This window comes from Cornus florida, unplaced genomic scaffold, assembly GCF_030987335.1.
Source record: "Cornus florida cultivar Cherokee Brave unplaced genomic scaffold, ASM3098733v1 CherokeeBrave_3.0.0_Hap2_Chr01, whole genome shotgun sequence".
NCBI lineage: Eukaryota > Viridiplantae > Streptophyta > Magnoliopsida > Cornales > Cornaceae > Cornus > Cornus florida.
In genome coordinates, this window is record NW_026775571.1 from 81,690,459 (window position 1) to 81,710,580 (window position 20,122).

The window sequence follows — 20,122 nt, forward strand, 5'->3', positions numbered from 1 at the left end:
AGCATTCCAAGGCTTGTTAACCAGCCTTCCGGCCATGGTTTCTAAGGTATATACGCCTTTTCCTATGGCCTCTGTAATTCTGTATGGGCCTTCCCATGGTGGCATCATCTTTTTGACTATCCCTATCTTCTTTTTCAGGACCAGGTCACCTGGCCTAAAGTCTCTGTGCTTTACTTTCCTGTTATGGCTGTTCGCGAGCGTCTGCTGGTAAGATGCGAGCCTTACCGCTGCTGCGTCTCTTTTTTCTTCCAGCAAATCGAGGTTAAACCTTAGCATACTGTCATTATGCTCACGGTTCCATGCCAAGCTTCGAACACTCGGAACTAAGTGCTCGACTGGTATAACTGCCTCGGTTCCATACGCCATGGTGAATGGGCTTTCTCCGGTCGGTCGTCTAAGGGTCGTTCTGTAGGCCCATAAGACGTTCGGCAGTTCATCTAACCACCTTCCTTTTCTTTCCTCTAGTTTCTTCTTGATACAAGTAAATATTGTTCTGTTTGTAATTTCCGCTTGTCCATTGGCCTATGGGTGACTTACTGCTGCCAGCTTTTGATTAATTCCATATTCCTCCAACAGCTCTCTTACTTGCTTACTGTCAAGGTTGGTACCATTATCCATGACGATTGACCTCGGAACACCAAACCGGCAAATAATATTACTCTAAATGAATCGTCTCACATGAGTTTGAGTAACGCTCGGATATGGCTCTGCTTCCACCCACTTAGTAAAGTAGTCTATAGCCAGTAACACATACTTGTTCTGAGCTCTGGCAGTTGGTAGAGGACCAACTACATCCATCCCCCATTGTGTGAAAGGCCATGGTGTGGCCATTACATGCAAGTCTTCAGGTGGTTGGTGAATCAGTGGTCCGAACCTTTGGCACTTATCGCACCTTCTGGACAATTCTTCCGAATCTCGCGACATGTTTGGCCAGAAGTACCCTTGAGCCATTGCCTTGTGTGCTAATGATCTCCCCCCTGAGTGGTTTCCACATACGCCTTCATGAATAGCTCGTAATATTTGCCGAGCCTCTGTGGGGGTAACACACTTTAAGTACAGTCTGGAAAAAGATCTTCTGTATAACTGGTTATGCACTATGGCGTACTTGGCAGCATTAGTTTTGATTTTCCTAGCCTCATTTCTTTGTTCAGGCAGAGTACCATCTCGGATGTAAGTTATGATCGGATCAATCCAACTTGGCTCATATGGAATAACATTCACTTGCCAAGGATCCGAGCCTAAAGGTTCTTCAAAAATGGATGGCTGATTTAATATTCCCACTGGAACCACTCTTGCCAATGTTTCTCCAGAACCCGAGGTGCTACATGCTAGCATATCGGCATCTTCGTTATACTCCCTTGGAATCTGAATGAATTCAATTTTTTCAAAGTTTTTTGCCTCCCGCATAACTGCAGAACGATATGCTTCCATCGTTTCATCCTTGGTTTCATACTCACCCCTCACCTGCCGAACGACTAACTGTGAGTCACTAAAAACATTTAAATTCCTGACCTTAAGTTCTTTGGCAAGCTTTATTCCTGCCAGCAAAGCTTCATACTCTACCTCATTGTTCGTGGCTGCGAATTCAAGCCGAAGCGCTTGGCTTAAGGCTGTACCTTCTGGTGTCTGCAGCTTGATCCCAATGCCTGCACCCATCTGATTTGAGGATCCATCAACGAAGGGTTTCCATAAGCACCTACAAAGATCCTTCTCCACGTCCTCTGAATCACATTCTAGTAAAAAATCTGCCACCGCCTGCCCCTTGACCGCTGTTCTAGGTTCGTACGTGATATCAAATGAGCTTAACTCTATAGCCCACTTCGTCATTCTTCCGGAGAGATCTGGTTTGTGCAGGATTATTCTGATAGGGAAAGTGGTTGGAACGATAATAGGATGGGACTCAAAATAATGCCTGAGCTTTCTTTTCGCATGCACTAGCGAGAGTATCATCCGCTCTGCCTTTGAATAACGTCTTTCGGCCTCAGTCATTGTCTTGCTAACATAAAACACTGGATATTGTTTCCCGTCTGCGTAGCGGACCAGAACGCCACTTGTCGCGATGCTGGACACTCCGAGATACAAAAACAGTTTTTCGCCCAATTCTCGAGCGGACAGTACCAGAAGGTTCTGCATATATTTTTTTAGAGCAGTTAATGCTAGGCGTTGTGCCTGCCGTGGCTCCGGATTGTGTCAAAAAATGGTTTGCATCGATCTGACAATTTGGAAATGAAACGGCTCGGTGCAGCAATCCGTCCCGTAAGTGTTTGCACCTCTTTGATTGTCGTCGGCTCGGCATTCTTAGTTAGAGCATCTGCTTGGGCAGGGCTTGCCTCGATGCCTCTGAGATTAACCACGTGCCCTAGGAATTGGCCTGAACTTACACCGAACGAGCACTTGGTCGGATTGAGCTTTATTCCATATCGCCGCAAAACATCAAACACGCCTCGAAGATGCTGCACATGATCAGCTTTCTTCTTACTCTTGACCACCATATCATCAATGTAAGCCTCCACTGTCTTCCCTATTTGTTCCTTAAAAATCTTGCTAATAAGTCTTTGGTAAGTTGCCCCGGGGTTCTTTAGTCCGAACGGCATAACTTTGTAGCAATACGTCCCGCGTTCAGTAACGAAAGAAGTTTTTTCTTCATCAGCGGGGTCCATGGGGATCTGATTATAACCCGAATAAGCATCCAAAAAGGTCAAGCGTTCAAATCCAGTAGTTGCATCCACCATCTGATCAATCTTTGGCAGCGGGAAGCTATCCTTCGGACAAGTTTTGTTTAAATTGGTAAAATCAATGCATACGCGCCATTTCCCATTTTTCTTTTGCACAACGACCACATTCGATAGCCAGTCGGGGTAGTACACTTCTCTTACGAACCCCGCATCAAGCAGCTTATCAACTTCCTCGGCAATAATTCGGTTGCGCTAGGGGGCAAACCGTCGCTGCTTCTGCTTTACAGGTTTTGCATTGGGGTTAACATTCAAGGAATGACAGGATACCGAAGGATCGATCCCGGGCATGTCTAGGTGACTCCATGCGAACACATCTGCGTTTTGAGACAAAAAATCAACTAAGTCCTGCTTTTCCTCCTCAACGAGTCGCTCCCCTACTCTGGTTGTTCGTTCTGGTCGGAACTGATCGATCTGCGCATCAAGTAGGGGTTCTTCAGTCAAGCCTACTGGTTCCTCCTCTCCATTCGGCTTGGAGGGAGGCTCCTGTAATTGCTATCTCAGACTTACTGAACGAATGGGAGCTTTCCCCTTTCCAGCATGTTTCATCGTTACAGAGTAACATTCTTTTGCTGCAACTTGGTCTCTATGAATGTCAATCACTTTGGTTCCGTCTGGTGCCAAGTATCTCATTACCTGATGCAGAGTGGAAGGAACACCTCGAACTCTGTGGATCCACCCTCTGCCCATCAGAAGATTGTAAGAGGGATGAATTTCAACAACTACAAAGGTTTCCATCAAAACCCTCTCGGCAGCATGTACCGCTACCTCCACCGTGCCGACCGGCTCCACTCGCTTTCCATCAAACCCTACTAGTGGATTCCCGATGGATTTCAACTGATCCTGTTTAATCTTGAGCCGATCGAATGTATCTCTTGGCATGATGTTCGCACTACTTCCAGGGTCAATTAGAACTCTGCGCACCAAGCATTTGGCCAGTGTCAAACTTACGACCAATGGGTCCTCATGAGGGATCTGAACACGCAACAAGTCTGCTGCGTCAAACTTTATCTGCGTTGATGCGCTCTGCTGGTGTAGGGTGTTTACACTGCCTATCCTTCTCTTCATCCGTGCCTGACGAAGGCGTGTTCGAAGCAATTCATCTTATTCCTCAGCAGGTTCTGGCCGACCGTGAATTGCATTAATTACTTGAACTGGTTGCGTGTTGTGAGAATTCGACTTCTGATTCTTCTTCACATGCTCTATTGGCCGGTTCTGCTCCACCGCTGGTCCTTGAATATAACTTGCGAACTCCCCTCTGGCTATCAGCATCTCTACCTGTCTCCTTAGGTTCCTGCATTCGTTAGTCTGGTGGCCAAAATCAGAATGAAATGCACAGTGTTTAGACTAATCCCTCTGTTCGAGAGGTTGTCTGATTGGTAAAGGAGGCCGGAACTTATCTTTATTTTCTTGGTACAGTCTTGCTAGGGTAACTTTCAATGGAGTAATCAGCTCTTCCTCTCTAGGCCTCTTCTCGGATTTCCACGATGAGCGTTGCGGTTAGACCTGTTTTTGCCTGATCTTTGCTTTGGTCTTTTCTTCCGTGGATATAACGGATGTCTTCCGAGCGTTTGCCGCCTCTTCTTCTTCCAAGCGCACAAATCCATCGGCTCTTTCGTTAAGTTCATCCATAGTCCTCGGCGTGTTGACCACCAAGCTTGTGTGGAACGGGGTGCCACGATTCATAGCCAGAATGAATGCTTGAACTGCCGTTGAAGGGTGACATTCAATAACCATGCTCTTGGTAAGGTTAAACCTGGTTAGGAAAGCCTGGAGATGCTCTTCAGCGTGTTGCTTCATTGTGAATAAGCTCAAAATATCTTTTGCTAGACGCTTGTTTCCATAGTATTGGCTTATGAACCGATCGCACAGGCTTTGGAAACTATCCACCGAACCCCTCGGCAGGTTCTTGAACCAATTCAGAGCTGGTCCGGCTAGACTCGTAGGAAAGCACTTGCACATCAAAGAATCATTCTCAGTGTTTAGAGCAATTTTCAGCTGGATGTGATACACATGATCGATCGGATCAGTCGTTCCGTCGAATAGAATGAAAACGGGCATGGAAAATTTCCTCGGACTCGGAGCATTCAGAATCTCATCGGTGAACGGTGAATCCACCGTTCGAGCTACTGAACGGAGTGCTTCATTTTCCCTCTGGAACCCGTGGCTGCTCTCTGGTCTACTGATCTCCTCTCTGAGCTGTGATAGTCGAACGTCGTCATGGAAGGCCGATAGGTCGGATCGAATGATCTATCCTCAACGAAGTCCTTGCGCCATGGAGGCATAGCTTTCTGACGAATCAACTCTGTTGCTTCACCTCGGCTGAGCGTTTCTTGATGTGGATCAAAAGTCATTGCTTCATTTCGCCTGATCTGCTCACGCCGTGGATCCATGTGAATCGATCCTTCACGATCATCCATATGACGAAGATTTGGCCATCTCGCCGTATTTCCTCGCGGTGAGGATCTACTAGATTGTTTTCAACCTCTTCACCGTGATGTGCTGCATCGGTACGTGCACCTTCTTCTCCTACCGGAAGTGGTCGTGGAATTACTGGAGCTTCTTGACGCTGTATTTCATTCCTTAGATCTGCATTCTCTCTTCGGAGAGCTTCGATCATGTTCATCAACTCATCAAGTTTCACTTGCTGGACGTTCTCAACCGTATTAGAGTTGTCACCCCCTATCATGATTCCGGATCGAAGCAAAGGCACGAATTACGAACTTCGAAACAAATCTAAGCGTTACCGATGCAAACTCCGCTAGATCTGGACTTAACTTTACCGAATTGTGATCGCTGTTTGCTAGATCTAAACTTTTCTAGCTTCAAACTCGTCGGATCTGACTGCAACTGAGCAAATCACAATTGCGTCCTTCCAAAGCAAATGCCTCAGAATCCACAATAAGCAAGAATTCTCTCGGAACAAACTACAATCTCATTGATCTGGATTCAACTTCCAGAAGTCATACTGCATATTCACAAACTCGATTGAACTAATATGGTACTGATCGGGCTCGAATTGATCTTCGTCATCGTTTCCCACAGACGGCGCCAATTGAAGATACAAGATTTCGTTTCTTCTCTCTCTCTCTCTCTCTCTAGCCTTCTCCCCACTTTCCACTCGTCATGGTCTATTTATAGGCCATGACCTTTTTTGTAGTTAACCAATTACATTGGGCTTATATCCAAAAGCTCTCTTCCTTCTGGGCTGGGTCTTGCAATGGGCTTGACCTTCCTCGGTGGACCCCCTACGTTCGGCCCATTCCAGGGTGCTTTGGCATGGATCCTATTTCAATCATTCGACCCGATCTCGTTTCTGCGATCCATATCCGGCCCATGCCACTTGCCGCATCCTCAGGTTAGTTTAGGTTTTTTTTTTTCAGAAAAAAAGTAGAAAATTATAACAATAAAAGTGATTTATATATTAATCTGGTTCGTTTAATTTAGTTTTCTAAAAACAAAAGAAAATATATATAAAAGACTACTTTAAAATAAAAAGATTTTTCTAAAAAAAATTATTGTTTAAAAACTATCCACCAAACAATTTTTATAAAAATAAATATATAAATGAAATTGTTCCATTAAATTATTTCTTATTTCAGTTGTCCGAGTTGATAGTCTGTTCATTTCTCCCAAAACCAATTATGTATTGATTTCTATGATATTATTTGAATTATTTAATTTGCTTGTCATATGAAAATTATAAATTTTGGATATGGTATGTGTGTAGCATAGGAATTATTGGTTAACTAGTTCAATCAGAAGCATATGGGCCTGTAGGGCTGCAAGTTGGGCTGGCTCAACTCAGCCCAGTCCCAACCCAACTTTAACCCGAATGGGGTTGGGTTAGGTCAACCCATATTATACTTAACATGAGTTATAGTCATAATTCGAACCGAATATTTTCGAACGGGTCGGGTTGGGTTACCGGTTGAGTTTTTTAAATATATTTTATAGTTTTTTTTTTTTTTTTTTTCAAAAATTTATATATATTTGATTATATTATTACTAAAAACAAAATATTTTAAGGGCAAATCATTTAGCCTCCCCAATTGCCTCCTTCTCTGATCTCATTCTCAACCACTTTAGTATATAAAATATTAGAGTAAAATATATATTTTTTACAACAAGAATGTTAAAGATAATATATTTTTTTAGTAGTTAGAGAAGAAAGGATAAGGATCTTCGCACAACAATCCAATCATTATAATATTATCATTAATGTACCAATCTATTGTAATTTATTACTAAGTAAAAGACATCTTAAGAAAATAACAAATTTTACTGGATTATGGTTTTAACTTTGCAAAAGGCATATAAATAGTGATGGTATTTTGGACCAATAAAAATTGAATATTCAAGTCTCATGATCCGACTCACAACTTCAAGAGTTAATCCTAGCCGTCCTTACTAGTTAATAAAACACTACGTACTACTGTTCATGCAAAACACGAATTGTCATTTTCAACTGGCCATTCACATTTACTCCCCCCCCAAAAAAAAAAAAAAAAAAACTATATTTTTAGGGCAAATCATTTCAGCCTCCCCAATCGCCTCCATCTCTATACTCGTTCTCAACTCTGAACTTGTCCCCCATCCTCCACCCCTCTCTCTCTCTCTCTGTGCAACTGCAAACTACAAAATCTACAAGAATCAGAAGTTCAAAACCCATATATTTCAGTTTATCTATCTGTCTGCAAGAATCAAAAGTTCAAAACCTATTACCTATATCAAAACCCACATCATTTCAGATTGTTCAAAAAATCAAAACCCATATCTTTCAGTTTCCATTCGCCCGCTGTTCCAGTACGGGTTCGCCGTTCGCAAGCTTCAGTTGCTGGCCCGCTGTCTCTCAACTCTCAAGCTTGCCCCCCTCCCTCTCCGCAACTGCTAACTTGTATGTATGGGATTTTTTTTTTTTTTTTTTTCCTCTCTCTAAATCAACTAATCAAGGTCTGTTATTCTTGTATTGCAAACTAAATCCTATTTGGTGAAATTTTTTTGATCTTTTTTAAATATATATATTTTTTACAATATAAAGTAACAAAATTTGAATTGCATTTTGAGGTAATCATTGCATTGAATTTTGAGGTAATCACTGTAATCTACATTTTATTTCAGCAAAACAAATATTTTTTTAAAAATTTCTATAACTTCTATTTCTGTTTTTTATTATTTTTTATTTTTATTATTTTTTTAAATTATGTCTACAAGAAAATTTGAATCTGGGCATAAAAAAAAAAAAAGAAAAAGGAATCTGGATTGGATTGAATTGGATTAGAAATCTGCAGCGATTGAATCTGAAACAATTTTTATCAACATGCCAGGCTTTTTGAAGATGGAAATCTTTTCAGAACTAAAAAAAAAAATCATAACAAGAACTTTGACAAGCAAAATTACTTAATATAGGGTAAAGCTCTAAAGTTACTTCTTGAAAATTAAAATACTTACAAAAAGCGTGCTTTTAAGTGAATTCCACAGTGTTGGAAGGGGCTTGCCATGAACTACCTCACACTCTGCTTCCACTAGTAGATTCTCAAATAGGATTAGTAAATTGGTCAAAAGAAGAGATAGATAGGGTACTGAGTGGTGAATTGTTCAGAAATAAATTGGTAATTTTTTATTTTATTTTATTAATTACCCAAATAGGATTTTCTATGCCTTAATCAGTCAATTGTCTACAGGTTTAGTTAACTAAAATTGAATTAAATAACAGTTGATTTTGGTTGATATATTTTGATTTAGTCACTGCATTGAGAAATCCTGATGTTTTGTTTCACATAAAAATACAATTTGTGTAATGCACGAAGGATATATTCAATCTTTCTGCAATATTTTTATTTACAAATTTTGGTTTTTGATTTTCTTTTGTTATTAGAATGCAGAATATCATGATATTGATTTGTTAATTTTGAAGATTATTCCTAAACTGATGCATTGTACTTTGTTATTGGATTAATTTAACATAAGAGATGAGTATAATATGTGTTAATCATACTTATTCGTAATCACACCTCTTTCTACGGATAGGTGTCCAACATTTTTGCGGAAAGCATAGTTGGGGTGGGTTGGGTTGATACATGATACAAATAGTACTTAGATGGTGGTGTTTTAATTGTTATGAATGAAATTGTGAAACCTCTTCCTCACAACTTGAGTGTTTTCTTATTTTTAGGGTTAGCATCGGGTTTTAATATTTTGCAAGAACAACGTTCAAGAAACATGCCTCCTCAGTCATCAGGTAACAAACTCTTACTTATTCTAAAATTTTAATTTGCATTTTTAGCTAATGGTTACGCTATTTTTGTTTTTGCTTTTGTTTCTACATACATATATATAATATTGTTATGATGTGATACTCGAGCAATTTATTAATGGGAATTAAAGACTTGGAAGTTTAGTTTTCAATTTCAGAATAAATGTTTTACAAGTTTATTAATGCTTTTAAAACTTTTACTCTTTTATCCTAATAATGTAGGTCTCTTTTCAGAAAGAAGAGAGTTGATGGGATTGGGTGGAGTTGGCAAAAAGAAAATTGGTATGTTTTTTTACCTAGCTAATTGAATTATATAAATCCCCTTACTGTTGTAGCTGTGATGTTGGTTTTAAAATGACCAATTATGATAGGAAGTCGCTTTTCTGTTTATCTTAATCAAATGTATGTCAATATAAGGCTTTAAGATTGAATGGTGTCAAGTGTGCACCCATCAGCTCTTGCTCCATTTACATTCCATGAAATCTATTTAGAATGAAAAGCTCGTTCGAAGAATAAGAAGAAGCCTGAGCAATGCTGGCTGATTTACTAAAGTTTTGAACTTTCTAACCCTACTAAAACGGACTCATTCACTACTTTCTCTTCTAGGAATGCCAGAATCTTGGGATCATAAGTGCCCCAATAGGATGCATGCAAGGCTAAGAAGCGTAAGGTCAATAACCTATTAATCTCCCTGGGGGATCATAAGTTGGAGTCTAATCCCCCCAACGCTTCCAATTCACTCACACCAGTTAACAATGCTTGAATGGACCTTCTCTATAAAGGGGGCTCTGGCCATCCTAGCTTGTCTTTCATTTGGAAAGGGAAATGACTTTGCACCTTCTCGTCTAACGAGGAAAGAATATTTTAGCAATTGTTGCATGCCAGGGAACCCATTGAAGGGAAGTTACTAGAGGGGCCTCAATCGGACCAAGCCTTTAGGTGGCCAGTCAGTCGTTTTCTTGCTTTCCGCCTCGTCACTTGCACCCGACACTTCCCAATGAATAGGTTCTTATTTCTTGCTATGGGTTTTGAGTTTGTGTAAGACGGTGATAGAGAGAAGTGGCAATCAGGGCTTGAAAGCCTGTGGCTAGCTAGCTTGATTATAGTCACATTAGGGAAGGGGGGAAGAAGGTGTCATGTATTAATTCATTCTTACATCCCTCAAAGACGAAGAAAACAGCTGAGTTGCACGTTCAACAAAGTCAAGTAGATGGTTGGTGATGTGCTGGTGGAGATATTTGAAGTGTGCCGTTAGTGCGATTCTTTCTTCTGAGCCCATATCCATATCAGTTGCAAAACAGCTCGCATTCGCATCTCAAATTTGTTCGAGCAGGAGATCCTGTAGAAAGAAGTATTGGTGTATGTGATGCTAGAATGCTCTTCGGTTTTCTTCCGTCGTATAAGTCTCTGCAGTGAAGTTCCTGATTTCTTGATAATGTCAGCTCCTTCAAGGGAGGTCTTGACCTTCCAATAGAATCCATTCTTTGTCTCACTCCCCACGCAGCAAGCGAAGGTTTGAGTTTATTGGGTAATAGACAGGTAAGCATTTCCTTTTCTCTCAGTCAGCTCACCTAACTGTGGGAATTGCATAAGAAATGAGTCGACGTCCTTCCTAGAACGCTTCACACACTTGTGTAACCAGTCTAACATACGAAATATCCCGATTGAGAAGGTTTGTGTGTAGATAGATGCCCCTTGTGAATCCCTTGTCTCCCACGTAAGGTAAGTTCATCATTTGGATGAAGGCCGCTTCCTATATCCATTAGTAATCAATTAAGTCGCACATCTCAAGTGAGCCTCCCCTTCCTTACGGCTCAGATACTCTTCCTAAGGCACTATAGGAGAAATAGAAAGAAATTATGGAATAGACTAGCTACGAAAAAAAAGAGTCAACAACTGACCTTAGAGCGACATCATTCTCACTTCTAAAAGAATCAAGGAGTTCGCTCGAACAGATGGAACTAGGAAGGCATATTCTTTATTGCTTCTAATGGCTAGGAAGTGGCGTAGAAGGAAGCTAAAGGCTCACCGAGGTGACTGGTTGAGGAGAATTTAGAGAAATGGAGGGCTTAAAGAACAATAGAACGTGCGTTACTGCACACGAGAATGTGATTGATTGTTCTAGCCCGATTCCCTAAGAAAGGAAACAGCATAGTGAACTGGCCAGTTTAGACTCCTGTAAGCAGACTGCATGTGCCCCCCATAACTGACAAGAGGACAAATCATCATTCTTGTTTCATTTCTGTAAAAAGTTAAATCTTGAGGCAATGAAATTGTCTTTGAAAATTTTCCTCACTTCATTTATGACTTTACGAAGTACTTTATTTCATTGTTGATTTTCAACCAAAGTAAACTCAATGATGAGAAATTTTAATCATTTCCTTCCTTTCAAACTTCTTACATTTAATTTAAATTTCTTACTCATATGTCGTATGTTCTTTTTTCTCTTCATAAAATTTCTTACTTGTGCATACTTATTAAGCATACGAGTTTAAATTTCTAAAAATTAGGTGGATTATATGTATATGTATAATATTTATCACTTATTTTGCAGGGGATTATCTTGGGGCAGGGTATCCATAATTCAAAATTTGGAATACTTACAGATCATGTAAGAAGATGCCCTTGTATGAGTCTGTAATGGAATTAGCTGCACTAAGTTGATGAATCTGGCGAAAGCCCTACTTGAAGAATTTGAAAGATTTAAAAAAAAGTACAGAAATATTCCTTGAAGATCTCAGTGGAAGAATGAATCAAGAGCTTGTGATTTGTAAAGAACCTAAACAGATTATAAAGATGGATACTTCTGAGAATATAGATGTTGGAGAATATCTCAGAAACATATGTCAACAATGTACTTTTCGAGGCCACTGAGAAGAACAAAATAATTATTCTGTGGGGAAAGATAGGAGTAGGCAAAACTGTAATTCTGAAGAATCTTAATAACAAATTGGAGGGTAAAACAATGTTCGAATGGGTGCTTTGGTCGACAGCTGAACTAGAAGATGGGCAGAGCGTGATCAGAAAAATTCAACAAGACATCCTCACTAGATTGAAGATAAGTGTGGGGTCGGGTAAATATAGCAGAGAACAGATAGCTTTTTGCATTACTAAAGCGTTGAGCGGCAGGAGGTACCTTGTCATCCTTGATGGTCTCTCATCATCTATAAAAAAAAAAAAAAAAAAACACTATATTTTTAGGGCAAATAATTTCAGCCTCCCCAATCGCCTCCAACCTCCATCTCTATACTCGTTCTCAACTCTGAACTTGTCCCCCCTCCTCTCTCTCTCTCTGTGCAACTGCAAACTACAAAATCTACAAGAATCAGAAGTTCAAAACCCATATATTTCAGTTTATCTATCTGTCTGCAAGAATCAAAAGTTCAAAACGTATTACCTATATCAAAACCCATATCATTTCAGATTGTTCAAAAAATCAAAACCCATATCTTTCTGTTTCCATCGCCCGCTGTTCCAGTACGGGTTCGCCGTTCACAAGCTTCAGCCGCTGGCCCGTTGTCTCTCAACTCTCAAGCTTGCCCCCCTCCTCCTCTGCAACTGCTAACTTGTATGTATGGGTTGTTTGTTTGCTTGCTTTTTTTTCTTCCTAAATCAACTAATCAAGGTCTGTAATTCTTGTTTTGCAAACTAAATCCTATTTAGTGAAATTTTTTATGATCTTTTTAAAATATATATATATATATATATATATATATATTTGCAATATAAAGTAACAAAATTTACATTGCTTTTTGAGGTAATCATTGCATTGCTTTTTGAGGTAATCATTGCATTGAATTTTGGGGAAATCACCGTAATCTACATTTTATTTCAGCAAGACAAATATTTTTTTAAAAATTTATATAACTTCTATTTCTGGTGTTTTTTTTTTTTTTTTTTTTTTTTGTTCAATTATGTCTACAAGAAAATTTGAATCTGGGCATGAAAAAAGGAAAAAAAGAAAAAGAAAAAGAAAAAAAAGAATCTGGATTGGATTGAATTGGATTAGAATCTGCAGGGATTGAATCTGAAACAATTTTTATCAACATGCCAAGCTTTTTGAAGATGGAAATCTTTTCAAAACTAAAAAAAAAATCATAACAAGAACTTTGACAAGCAAAATTACTTAATATAGGGTAAAGCTCTAAAGTTACTTCTTGATAATTAAAATACTTACAAAAAGCATGCTTTGGAGTGAATTCCAGAGTGTTGGAAGGGGCTTGCCGTGAACTACCTTCCACTAGTAGATTCTCTAATAGGATTAGTAAATCGGTCAAAAGAAGAGATAGAGAGGGTATTGAGTGGTGAATTGTTTATAAATAAATTGGTAATTTTATTTATTTATTAATTACCCAAATAGGATTTTCTATACCTTAATCAGTCAATTGTCTAAAGGTTAAGTTAACTAAAATTGAATTAAACGACAGTTGATTTTGGTTGATATATTTTGATTTAGCCCACCCCATTGAGAAATCTTGGATGTTTTGTTTCACATAGAAATACAATCTATGTAATGCACGAAGGATATATTCAATCTTTCTACAATATTTTTATTTTCAAATTTTGGTTTTTGATTTTCTTTTGTTATTAGAATGCAGAATATCATGATATTGATTTGTTAATTTTGAAGATTATTCCTAAACTGATGCATTGTACTTTGTTATTGGATTAATTTAACATAAGAGATGAGTATAATATATGCTAATCGCACTTATCCGTAATTACACCTCTTTCTACGGATAGGTGTCCAACATTTTGATTGAAAGCATAGTTGGGTTGATACATGATACAAATAGTATTTAGATGGTGGTGTTTTAATTGTTATGAATGAGATTGTGAAACATCTTCCTCACAACTTGAGTGTTTTCTTATTTTTAGCGTGAGCATCAGGTCTAATATTTTGCAAGAACAACGTTCAAGAAACATGCCTCCTCAGTCATCAGATAACAAACTCTTACTTTTTCTAAAATTTTAATTTGCATTTTTAGCTATTGGTTACGTTGTTTTTGTTTTTGCTTTTGTTTCTACATACATATATATAATATTGTTATGATGTGATGTTCGAACAATTTATTAATGGGAATTAAAGACTTAGAAGTTTAGTTTTCAATTTCAGAATATATGTTTTACAAGTTTATTAATGCTTTTAAAACTTTTCCTCTTTTGTCCTAATAATGTAGGTCTCTTTTCAGAAAGAAGAGAGTTGATGGGATTGGGTGGAGTTGGCAAAAAGAAAATTGGTATGTTTTTTTTGTCTAGCTAATTGAATTATATAAATCCCCTTACTGTTGTAGCTGTGATGTTGGTTTTAAAATGACCAATTTTGATAGGAGGTCGCTTTTTAGTTTATCTTAATCAAATGTATATCTATGCAAGAGGATTATGGACGATTCTAGATGAGGATGTTAATGTCAACATTATGAGGATGTTGATGTCAACGTTGACTTTAGTGATGACGACTAATGATGTTGATAACATATTGATGCACTCTAATTAAGTCAAAGCACTTGGAATTGAAGGAAATTTAGATTTTAAGACATACTATTGAGCATAGTGTCTAATTCTTTTAGTTACAATAATTTTTGGTCACTTCACACACGATTTTTCAGTTCTTGAAATTCTGAAACAATGGTGTGTAATATGATTCATCTACTTAGGCTCTCTTCTTTTTCATTTCTCTAAACCCTAAAAAGGAAAAGAAGACTACAATTTTAATTTAACTTTATCAGTTTGAGCATTGACAGAGCTTCTTAAATGTTGAAACTGCAAAGATATGGACTTGTAGAGACAAAATAAGCTCTCTGAGTGTCTTGACTAATATTGGCGTGGGAGACTTCTATGGATATGGACTTGTAGAGAGAAAGATATATGGTTGGGGGCACAAAAGTGTACAACAATTGTGAACCAACGATAGGGTTGTGAGCTTTTGGCTTGTTTCATGCATCGGATCTAGGAAGTGTACAAACAATGAAATGGAAAACTCTGATGCACTCAAAGTTTTAGACAGAGACAATAATTAATATTATATATTTATAACTTTACTAATCTAATATGATACTGCATATATCACACACACACACACATATATATGCTTGTAACTTTATACTTAGATATAATTTGATTTAGCCCACCCCATTGAGAAATCCTGGATTAGCCCTTGATTGCTTCAGACGTTTTAAAATTCTTTAATTTGGGTGTGATGGTCTTCCCTTACTTGCAGAAGATAAGATAACATGGAGAGAATTGTATGTTTGAATTTGTATATACGCACGTATGCATGTATACAAATTTTATGAAATTAGTTTAAACATTTTGTTGTTGTGATGGGCCCATTGTTTATATGATGTGTCTTGGGTGCCTACAAAAGGTTATCTCAATTTCAAGTGTCCAAGGAACGGCAGGACATTGATAGTGTCCAAGGAATGGCAAGACATTGATGGGTGGTATCTCAGTTTCACCAGTGAATCCATTTTTCATAAATGGTGTCTTTGAAAGACTATTTTCTGGAAAGGTATTAGTAGTATCTTTTAAAAAACACAATTTTAAAATTTTTTATGTATGAATTTGTGTATAGGCAAGTATGCATGTATTGTGCACCGATGCATATGTATATATTTATTTGTTTAAATATATAAGATATGTTATTTTATACATATTGCTTCTAAAAACTGTGGCCATTTAGTTGGCTGACCAAATTGAACTTTTTTTTATTTCTTCTGATTTTTTTGTATATTAGTTATGGCAGATTTTGAGCTGCAGTACTGTTTATATTTAAAAATTATCTGTAATTTGACTTGAAATAGTCATTATAGTGGCTCTGGACCCCTGTACTTGTTTAGATTGACTTTTCTAAAAATAAATGGAATTGCTTCGAGGTTAGTTTAGTAATTTTACTACGTATGCTAAATCAAGACACATTCAAAGGTGACCAAGTCATTTTACATTGTACCAGACCTTTGCAAATAGTGTCAGGTGACAAGAGGGGATAGTTTGTGAAATTCTTTACAAACATGGTGGCGAGTTGACGACAATCGCCCTAGTTCGTTTCTAACTGAAGTATAGGGCAAACCTTAGGGGGTGATTGAAATTTAGCCCAATAAAAAGAAAATATACAATTAGGTCATTCTAAATTCTCATAATTGTTTTAATGGCATTGATACGCTGGATCACCTTCTATGGACATGCACTTATGCTAAGGCAGTTCAGTATTGGTTTATGCATCTTTACCAGTGTCTGCTATCTATCAGTTACAATCATTTTCAGATCTGATTATCTGGTTTAGTAATCACAATGCAGCTGGTAGTATGCAGTCTTGACTCTCTTTCTGCTAATTATCTTCAATGGTTTGGTATTAGTAATTGCTGCTGCTAGTATGCAGTCTCTAGTCTTTTTCTGTTAATTATCTTCAATAGTTTGGTATTAGTTTATTGATTCTCAGGTTTAGTAATCACTATGCAGCTCTGGTAGTATGCAATTTCTTTCTGCTAATTGTCTTCGATTGCTTGGTATTAGTTTATCGATTCTATGGTTTAGTAATCACTCTATCCATGAGTTTCACTCTCTCTATATTCTCGTGTTTTACTTAAAATTTTATTTTTCTTCATTAAAATTAATCATTACACACACATATATATTTACCTTATGTTATATTGTGGTCTGCTAGAATTCGAAAATGCCCACTACTCCCACAAAAGATAGTCCGCGTGATTGATCACGATAGGCAGGTGGAAGACCATCACAGATCCAATTTCAGGATGAATCAGGCGGCAATGGGAATGAATCAGGCGGCCATGACAAACGCGTACGTCACAAATGTAAGTTTTGCCCGAGATGCGGTAATGGCTACGAGGATTAAACTGATCCACACCATTTGGAAGTCTGTCCTCAAAGGTAAGTTATTGTTATTATTAATTTTTATTCTTTTGCAGAATCTGGGAAGATTGCGAGAAAGTTATGTGATGTTACGCTAGTTTGTTTCGACGCAAAATATTCTTTTTGGATTTTTTTTTTTTCAAGTTAAATATTCTTTTATTTTTACTTTGTCGGTGTTTGGTAAAAGTTTATGTCGAAGTTGAGGTCGAGTTCATCGGACAAAATTATGTAAAATAACTTGTCGAAAATTTATAAATAAATTATTTTTGTTAAATTTTAATATTTTTTTTTCTTATTTTACGACAATCAAACACTAGAAAATAAAAAAATATTTTTTAAAAAATATTTTACGTCCAAACAAAGGAGCCTTAGAGAAGAAGATTTACTTACTTTACTGCGGTGAAGATTTACTTACTTTACTGCGGTGAACTTTTGTATTACTAAGTTGTATCAAATTTCTATGGTAAGCAAATGATGAATTAATTGGAGCGAGTATTTTAGGGTAAGTCATGTAATCTTTTTTTATGCCGTTCTCACGCTAAGAGAAAATTCATCCACATTTCATGAATTCAAAGATGAATCTTAAATAAAAAATCCTCCCTACGAAAAATGATTCTTCAAATCTGCACCTCTGAGTCAACAATAGTGGATCAATTTTACACAAAATTGGACATATTGATGAGATAAATGAGTCAAATTTTTGAACAGTTTCGGACAACCCATTAGTTAAATGAAATGCACCAATTCTGTCTCCCAAGCACGAAATCTCAAAGAATACATTACACATGCAAAACAGTGCTTGCTGTGCCACACACTCTTTATAATCTCCTCAATTGAAAATTCCATTTTCTTGCAAATCTCTTCCATTCGACTTCGACCAAGATTAAGGACAGTTAGATTCTTAGCATCTACTGTTTTCTTCTCGTTATAAAAGCCACTACTCATGACTCGATCCTCTTACTCTCTATATCACCTTGCTCAAGTTAGTCTTGCGACTTTTTCAACTTAAGCTCACTATATTCAATTCTCAGAATAAGATATTTATTCACAATGTTAGTCTTACTTACCTTGCCTAAAAGAGTGTTGACTTCCTCATTGAGATCAGATATGATTGAATTCCTCAAAAGCCTTTCTTTTTCCCTTCATCAATTTGTTTTCTCAAACCATCATTCTCTTCTTTTGCTTGAATGAGCTCTTTTGCTAACTTGTTGATAGTCAATTTTACTTCAATAGTCTCTGCGAACAGTTTATCTATCTGTCAGCCAGAATCAAAAGTTCAAAACCTATTTCTTATATCAAAACCCATATCGGCATATCATTTCAGATTGTTCAAAAAATCAAAACCCATATTTTTCAATTTCCATCGGACGTTGTTCCAATTCGGGTTCGCCGTTCGCAAGCTTCAGCTTTGTCTCTCAACTCTCAAGCTTGCCCCCCTCTCTCTCTCCAACTGCTAACTTATATGTATGGGTTTTGTTTTAATTTTTGAAAGTGACGGTGGCGGTAGCAAAGGGGACGGGGACGGGGACGGCGGCAACAGAAAGAGAAAGAAGAGAGAAAGGAAAAAAAAATTAAAAAAATAATAAATATTTTTTTTTATATTGGGTTTTGGGTTCGTTTCAGGTTGAGCCCGAGCCTAACCCGAACATGTCTAGGTTTTGACAAAACCTAATCCGAACATGAATCCGATTTGTAAATTTTAAGCCCAAATTTCAAAATTTCTGGGTTGGGATTGGATTGGGCTGGGTTAGCATGTGGATAGGAATTGAGAGTGTTTGGCTTGGGTTTTATTATATCTAATTTTGGAATTGTTTGATTTAGCTTATCTTATTTTTGGACAAATCCATGTTTATTTTATTCTTGTCCCAAACAAACAAAATTCTACACAAAACGGACAAAATAGTCATTTTATATAACATGTATTTATATCTCTAGGGAGCTATTTGGACCAAATCACTATATAGATAATAGAGAGATTTTTTTTGTACTTAACCCCAAACAAAACTAGACAAGCTATGGAAGGTAGGTGCTCCATTTAAGGGTAAAGAATGTAATATTGCAAAATTAGCTGTTACACAACGCATCAACTCACTTGTAAAATTCAAACAATAATTATTCAGAACAACAAAAGAAATTATCATTTTTGAAAGTAAATCACCTGCCATCTCGTATGCAATTTGCACCGTGAAGGCGAGAGGGAACATAAAATCCCAAGGAATAATGATGTTACATAACAATAAGGGTATAGTCCACCAGTATCAGTGGCAATAATCATAATATTTCATAGCCAATGGCGGCTTTTGATGATGTATTGGCTAACACCACACACTCACACACGTATTTATGCACGTATGATCTGTGTATATTGCTTGTGGGCAAGTGCACGTGTAATTTATCTTTTTTCTTCATAAGAATATATTTCCCATTTTCTAAGGAAAATGGTGTATGTTTAGATATCTATAAATACTTATCACGGTTTCAGGATTTTATACTTTAATGACGAGGAAGAGGTTAATTGAAACAGGTAAAAGTCGTATATTATTAAGTGAGATTTAGCATGACTCTATCTTTCCATGGCACAATTTTGAAACTGATTTCGTTTTCACATTATATAATGTGCCGGATAGGGATCAAAAGTTTTGGATATGATTCTGCAAATGAATCATTTTCACAATTTATTGCGTGTTGGAGAGAGCTCAACAGATGATATTTGAGAGAAGGAATGGTTTTCTTCCACTATTCACAAGAACCAAAATGGTGGTAGAGTTGTAAATTATGAAGTAATTTCCTGTTGAAGAGTGAGCAAGAGAGGTTCCGGAAGCGGGCAGTCTTTTCTTGGTTGTGTAGTTCTTCACATATGACTCTGCACCATGTAATGATGTTACAAACAAACATGATAACTGGTATAGATCAACGAGGTGGCAAATGGTGCTAAATGATGATCTAATATCAAGCATGAATCTCTAGGTTATTAATTAGGAATTGTTAATTTATTTGTTGTTGAGTTGGTTCATTCTTTTACATGATCCTAGGTCTGGACAAGTTGATAGGATTGAAGAATAGTTGACGTTGAATCTAAAGGATCTATTACTAGATGGATACCTTTGGCAGCTAATCCTCTTGATAGTACAATAGTAGCATCTAAATGTGCAAATGTCGTAGTGGAAGCTGCCATTGAAAGACTCTATTGAGACAAGGATGGGCTATCGATAACGTAGAGGAAGTAGGTTGGGCAGTTGGTCAGATCTAGTATGGATCGTAC

The 20,122-nt window shown here is 37.4% G+C and overlaps 1 protein-coding gene across 1 annotated transcript; it reads right to left on the reverse strand.

Annotated features, from left to right (window-relative positions):
* Nucleotides 1-2,927: 2,927 nt before the first annotated feature.
* On the reverse strand, nt 2,928-3,800 carry LOC132276107 (uncharacterized). The gene is made up of 2 exons (XM_059777380.1): nt 3,243-3,800; nt 2,928-3,146 (listed from the first exon to the last, which is right to left on the reverse strand). The coding sequence occupies exons 1-2, from the start codon at nt 3,798-3,800 to the stop codon at nt 2,928-2,930; spliced, it is 777 nt and encodes a 258-aa protein (XP_059633363.1).
* Nucleotides 3,801-20,122: the final 16,322 nt, after the last annotated feature.